This window comes from Hypomesus transpacificus, chromosome 7 (genome assembly GCF_021917145.1).
Source record: "Hypomesus transpacificus isolate Combined female chromosome 7, fHypTra1, whole genome shotgun sequence".
NCBI classification, from domain to species: Eukaryota; Metazoa; Chordata; class Actinopteri; order Osmeriformes; family Osmeridae; genus Hypomesus; species Hypomesus transpacificus.
In genome coordinates, this window is record NC_061066.1 from 3,988,114 (window position 1) to 3,995,163 (window position 7,050).

Here is a 7,050-nt window from a genome sequence, read left to right on the forward strand (position 1 = left end):
ACTAAACTCAAAGCTTCTAAATAGGCAACAGACTTCCTTGATTCTGACCATCGAAATACTGTAATCCAACACGTTCTACACTAATTACTAACCCTACATTCCCTATTTGTAGGCTACATCGCTTTGGATAAAGGAGTTATCCTACCATGCTGTAGTTCGTAATATGGTCAATTATTTTATCGTTACAGAACTGCAACTATACTACAACTCCCATGGCTATAGTGTTTTCACTCGTGCGCAGTGGCCACTGGCATCAGAGGCGCGCGGATATCCCGTTTTGTAAAATGGCGGTGTGAGTGAGCCCATTTAAAATTGACCAAACTGACGCCTAAGCCGGCTTTTGTTCAAAGTTTGCGAACGTTCCGAATCATTTAACAGTAAAGGGGTACTCATCGAACACGTAATTCAAGAAAAGGTATGTCTGTGTATATAAAATGACAATGTGTATTAGTAAACTGCTTGACGGTGCGACGCTAGCGAACATTAGCTAGCCTACTAGCTTAGCTCGAAAAGCTGAATTTCCATTCAAGTCGATGGTGTGTTAATTAGCTGGCGTTGGGTAGGTTAGCTAGCATGCTAGCTAGGTAACCATGCAGTTAGCTTAGTGGAGTCAGTACGTCCTGATCATATGGTCGTGGTGTAAAGTTACACTGCATTTAGGTTTGGCAGATCATTCTGGACGTGGTCTCATGACTGTCTACCTTGGCTTCGCTAGCTTCACTGGGCAAGTCATCGTGTGTTTGCTAACTAGCTAGTGGATTCTACGGTTTCGGTTGAGTGTAGCGTAGCCAACTAGTACGGTAATTGGCTAGTAATAAGACAAGTTTAGCGAGCTAGTGCAGCACCACCATCTTATATTTTCCCTGTTAGCTTTCATTTTTACGCGATCCCTAACAATGTAGAGTCTTCTACCTAATTGAAATAGGTAACATGCTAGCTAGCCGGCTAGGAACAAACTGACCACACGTTACCCGGACAGGTGCACCTCTAACCCACTGGTGCCCGGCTACTTTAGTGGTCCTTTCTAGAGGGCAGGCGCCTTAACTTAAGATAGCTGGGCTTTTGATCCGCTATGCAGCGTAAGTAGTGTTATGTATTACTATCTGTTGAGTATCATAGTTAGTGATAACTATGCCTTGAGTCTTGGTCATTTGCTCTATGCGAGGTTTCAAATCTTATTCTAATCTAATCTCAATTACACAAACGATAGGTAGACATAGGCCTATGTCAGACCTTTCTTTTTGTTCAACAGGTTAGTGCCTAGTGTACAACTAAGCTAGCATTAGTGTGATTTGTCAACAAACAATACACGCAGTCTTGTTATTTTTGAAAAGTTGATGTTGCTAATTTGTTGTATTTTATTTGCAGAGACCGTAGTTGTAATGGCAAAGAGGATCGCTGACAAGGAGCTCACGGACAGGAACTGGGATCAGGAAGATGAGGGGGAAGAGGTGCGACCACTAAGTTGTAGAGATCCCGGTCATGAAACGTGTGGTTGCCACGACGACTTCTGTCCCGACCTGTGGACAAACACATTTAATTTGTCATCATTGTTTGGCTATGCTCAAGGCTAGGATGGCTCAGGCTAGGATGGCTAAGGCTAGGATGAGGTCACTGTGATAAACTGATTATAAGTGATTGCGTCCACGGGAGAGAAAAAAACCCGAACAGGTTTGTAAAGGATGCGTAGCTAACGGTGACTTTCATCCATCAGGCGGGGACTTTCTCGGTGGCGAGCGAGGACGTGCTGAAGAACAGGCCGATCAAGAAGGCCAAGCGTCGAACTGCCGGCACAGAGGTAACGCCCCGGGAAGCGCCCACACGCATGCTGGCAGAGGGCGAACCTCGCGGCACACAAACCCTCCAGAGAGGAGCGCACGCCTTGACCTCCGCTCAACACCCTGCCCCCCCTCCCCCCCACCGTGTGCATTAGTCACGCGCTTCCTGTTTGTTCCCAGGGTGACGGCGGGGGATCCTTCAAAGGGTTCAAAGGGTTCTCCCTGGCCCCGACGTCCGCAGCCGGAGGTGGGACCACGGGGTTTTCCGGTTTCGGGAACGGCGCCGGGTTCAAGGGCCTCAGCGGCCTGACTAACGGGAACAGTGCTGCTCCCGGCTTCGGGGGCTTTGCCCCGCCTGCTGCCGGCACGGCCACACCTGGTGAGGGTCCGGCCTGGGAGCTGAAACAGCACGGCTTTAGTGTCGCCAAATGGGAACATTCTCAAACATATATTTAAGGCTATTTATTTACTTATTTATTTAAAATGGTACTTCTGGACTATGCCTGATTTCTGTATTATGAACTAGTCTATCCCATATTATTATTATTATTTATATAACAGCATATCGCACTCGGAAGGTATTGTACTCTCATAAAATGAACATTCTGTGAAATGTCAGCCACCACTGGTCCACTGTTAATATGTAATTGAGTTGAAAATTCTTCCATTGTTGTGGACTGGGGTTTGACATTTGAGGCTAATGGAGCTGAATCAGCAGGGTGCTGTATGTGTGTGTACGTGTGCGACTGCGTGTCTTTGTGCAGCTCCCCGTTCTTTCTCCTCCGCTCAGTGCTTCAGGGCAGAATGGCAGGGCTGCAGTGTTCCACTCAGTCGGGGGACCGCCGCTCGCCTCTCGGTGGGGGGAGGGGTGCTGTCACGCTTGCCTAGGCAGACACAGCCCGGCTAGCTCCCCTCCTCCTCCTCCATCTCCTATTCAAACACAGGGCACCTCAGAGGTATTTCTAGATCTGTGGGATGTGGGACTCACCCCCCCCGCCCGTCTCTTCCCCCCTTTTCTCCATCTCAGGTTTATTAACATTCAACGGCCCCGCCTCCACCAAGCCTGCATCGGGTGACATCACAGGCAAGCAGACCAACGGCTCCGCCCCCAGCTTGGCTCAGAGCTCAGGCTCCAGCAGCAGCAGCCGCAGCAGCAGCAACAAGGAGTACAGCCGGCAGCTCACAGCGCTCAACTGCTCCGTGCGGGACTGGATCACCAAGCACGTGAACGACAACCCCTTGTGCGACCTCAACCCCATCTTCCGGGACTATGAGCGGCACCTGGCCAGCATCGAGAAGAAATACGGGGGAGGTGGAGGAGGAGCAGGGGCGGCCGCCGCAGCAGCAGCGACGGACGGAGGCTCAGAGAGCAAGGCGCCAGGGGAGAAGCAGGGGGGGCTCCTGCCAGCCGGCGCCTTCCCCTCCTCCTCCGGCAGCCCGCTAGCCTCCACGCCGGCCCAAGCTTTGTTCTCCTTTGGCAAGGACAAGCCGGAGAGCGCCACCGCCCCCCCGGAGAAGAGCTCCACCGCCCCCGTCCCCGCCGGCATCACGTTTAACTTCGGGCAGAAGGTGGACAGCTCGGTGCTGGGGTCCTTGGGGTCCGGCGGGGCTCCCCCCAGCTTCTCCTTCTCCTCCACCACCTCCTCCAGCCCGGGCTCCCTGTTTGGGGCTTCCAGCAGCCTGGCTGCCTCTGCCCCCTTCTCCTTCAGCGGGGCAAAGGTTGAACCCGTCCAACCTACAGGTACCGTATTGAGACATTCTCTTTTATATGGAAATATGTATCGTGCACTAAAGCAGTCTTTTCTCATTGACTAGACATTGACTTTAGAATCAGGAGTTTGAGTGTTTAGTTCTCTTAAAACAACCTCTTGATGTTTTGGCTGTTAGGGCTTGAAGTGCCCCCCTTCGTGAATACGTACTGATTTAAAATTGTCCTTAATTTGATGCAGGATCAAGAAATGTGGCTCATGCTTGAAATGTGAAACATGTTCCATATTAATGCAACGACTTATAGAACCATCATCTTCCCAGTGCCCACATTTGAATCTATGACATGGGCTCATGCTACAGTTTTACGTGCATTAGTACATTGGAAAAGGGCAGATTAAATTGGATAAGATTGTTGGATGATAGCATTTGTATTTATTTTTTTAAGCTGAATTAATGCATAGAAAAACAAGAATGTAATGGGGTCAATATCCAGATGATACCAGTTGAAGTCCTAGTGGGGGAAGGTGAAGGGGTACCTTGAGGTCTGTCTCCCTGTCCTGCTGTGTCGTGTCGTGTAACCCCCGGCCCCCTCCTGATCCTTCTAGAAGACAACGCGGACGAGGAGTCCGACGAGCCGCCCAAGCCCGAAGTCCGCGAGATCAAAGAGAAGGACGCCTTCTATTCCAAAAAGTAGGTTCCAGCGCCCGAGAACGCTTCACTTCCTGTTGGGATGTCCTGACTCGCCCAATCAGTCGCAGGGGTCGAGCTGTCAGTCTTGCGTCCCCTTTTCTGTGCACGTTACGGAAATGCAGCGTGACTCTGCAGCACAGTACAGTCCTAAAACACTGTCACCGTTTGAACCAAATGTAACTCTGTTAAATGCAGCCAAAACGTGTACATTCCACCATTATTGTGATAGTATTGCACTTCAAATTACCAATGCTGTTGAAGGGCAAAAAAATAATCTGCTATTTGTTCTTTGAGTAATCTTTGACGACATCACTATAAAACGATAAAACCTAACAGGGCAGTGACTGAATGACCCCCCCTAACCGTGAAATGAATGGCCATCGTTCCAGGAGGTCGGCTGACATGTTGCCCTGTTTCCCCCGTCAGGTGCAAACTGTTCTACAAGAAGGAGACCGAGTTCAAGGAGAAGGGCGTGGGCACGCTGCACCTCAAACAGGCGTCCGAGGGCAAGACCCAGCTACTGGTGCGAGCCGACACCAACCTGGGTAAGGCTACCGGGGGAAAAAAGGCTACCTAAAAATAAAAAGATGAAAGACTAAATGTACCGAGCTAGCAGGCTACCAAGCTAGCAGGCTACCACCCCCCCCCCCCCCCCTCCCCCCCACGCGCTCCAGCCTCAGCCGGCTGCTAGACAATAACATGTAGACTTAAACTGGGCAGAAGGTTTTCGATTCTAATTGGCAAATATTGACACACACGTGTGTGTGTGTGTGTATGTGATGGGAAACTTCGGTAGGCGAAACGGTAGATTTGCGTTGTGTGTCGTCGTCCCCTTGAACAAATGGGAGCAGCCTGGGCTGGGCTCTCTCCTGCTGGCTGCTGGTGAACAGCCCCGAGGCTGGCCCAGGAGAGTCCTTGTTCTCCTGTGGGCTTGCTGCAGCTGAAACGTGACTGCGTTACTGAGCAGCCTGGCCTCGTGTCCACCTAGTGGCCCGAGTTGGTATTACCGGGAAACACATTATATGCAGTGTCATTCCCATACGGTGCGGAATGGAATTGCGAAGCCGACATTATGTCTTGGTTGTGTTGACACCGTGAGTTTGTTGTCGATTTGATTTGCTTGATTTGTGTTTGTGCCTGAGGGATCCCTCGATTACAGCTTGTTTATTCCCCCCCCCCCCCCCCCCCCCCCCCCCCCCCCCCCCCCCTCCCGCTTGTCAACAGGAAACATCCTGCTGAATATCATGGTGCAGGCCTCCATGCCCTGCTCCAGAATGGGGAAGAACAACGTGATGGTGGTGTGCGTGCCCAACCCGCCCGTGGACGACAAGAACGCCAGCAGCCCCGTGCCCATGCTCATCAGAGTGAAGACCACAGAGGACGCAGACGAACTGCTCCAAATCCTCCAGGAGAAGAAGGCCTGAGCCGCCCCGCCTGCCCTGCCCCACCTGCCCCCACCCCGCCCCCAGGACTTCATCATCCCCGAGCCCCCACCATCTCCACCACCCAGGCCATGGTGTTTCAGCCTCTTCCTCTCTCCTCCTGTCCCCCCTTTCTGCCCCCAAAATCCTGTGGCCAGGGCACGGCCGGTGAGGCCTCATATTTGTACTCATGGCGGTTTTATCTTCACACACACTTGTACTAGACTTACACACACACACGCCCATGGAAATCAACAGTTTTATGTGCATGGATGTACAGAACAAATTCAGTTTGTAAGTGAGTTTTTTTTTGTCTTTTTTTTTATTCATCATACTGTGAAGTGGGTCCTGCTTCAATACGAGGAGTTGTGTGACGCGTATTTTAAGTAAAAGAAAAAAATTAAAACGTGATTCCGGTCACAGAAAATACAGTTTTGGAAAACACATTCACTGTTCTGGGCTCGGGAACATTCCAGACAGTTTGTGTTCTGCTGCTGTTGCTAGTTAGATGGGAGACGAGCTGAACAAAATGGTTTTTGGATGTTTTGGTTCTTTGCGTGCTGTTTTGGATTAGTATTGTCAAGGGGGAGATTTTGCAAGTATGTGTCATCGTGTGTTCAGCATGAATGTTTTTATACTGGCCATGTCTGATTCTCCTGAAGGAAACAAGACAAATACAGTAATGCGCCGTGTTGACGAGAGTTAAAACAGCTTTTCACCTTGTTTTGGCGACAAACCCCTTCATCCAAGTACAATAACTAAATCAATGTGGAAGCAGTATACTAATCATCCACTCATTTAGGTTCAACAACTTGAGTGACTTTGGAACAACAGTAGACTAAGAGTCTCCTGTTTATACTCCCCGTGTGTACTGAATGTGTTGAGACGTTTTTGCTCTGTAACTATTTATTGTTGAAACCAAACTGTGTGCCCTAATGGGAGTCCTGGATGTGTACCCGTAGTCTAGAGGAAGTGAACGAACCCCCTTCCAGCCCCCCCCCCCTCCCCAGAATGGTTTATATATGTACGCTCCTCCTCACAGCACTGCAGAACCCCACAGACGGTGTGCAAGGGAAGTATGTTTATCACAAGGCTGTTTCCTACGTGGCAGTTTGTGTGTCTGAACGCAAGTGTCACATATATATATATAGATATATGATTACTGTTCTTTTTTTCCAAGTGTCCTTTGTATCGCCTTAGAAACGATGAGGCATGCAATCATCGGCGCCTAATACATTTGTAGTCGTTTGATTCGGGGAATAAATTCATACAGCAAATGTGCGTCTAGGCTGGTCACTGGGAGTGCCAGTAGTGTTGAATAAAATCATTTTGAAAAATGTTTGCAAGACCTCAAAAGGCCACCAGAGGGAGTCCTTGAGCGAGTCTTTGTCCCTCACTGTACACTGACTTAAGTCCAAGTTAACATCAACAAGGTAAAACAACTTTAAAAT

General features: G+C 49.8%; 1 protein-coding gene across 2 annotated transcripts; it reads left to right on the forward strand.

Moving 5' to 3' along the window:
• Positions 1-262: 262 nt before the first annotated feature.
• nup50 (nucleoporin 50) lies at positions 263-6,938 on the forward strand. 2 transcript variants are annotated; one of them, XM_047022564.1, is made up of 8 exons: positions 263-415; positions 1,369-1,451; positions 1,715-1,798; positions 1,959-2,157; positions 2,806-3,519; positions 4,094-4,178; positions 4,605-4,723; positions 5,403-6,938. In XM_047022564.1, exons 2-8 carry the CDS (start codon positions 1,383-1,385, stop codon positions 5,600-5,602), a joined length of 1,470 nt encoding a protein of 489 aa, XP_046878520.1. In that variant the 5' UTR covers positions 263-415; positions 1,369-1,382; the 3' UTR covers positions 5,603-6,938. The 2 variants fall into 2 exon arrangements, with proteins under 2 accessions (XP_046878520.1, XP_046878519.1); XM_047022563.1 differs by lacking the exon at positions 263-415 and adding an exon at positions 546-1,079.
• Positions 6,939-7,050: the final 112 nt, after the last annotated feature.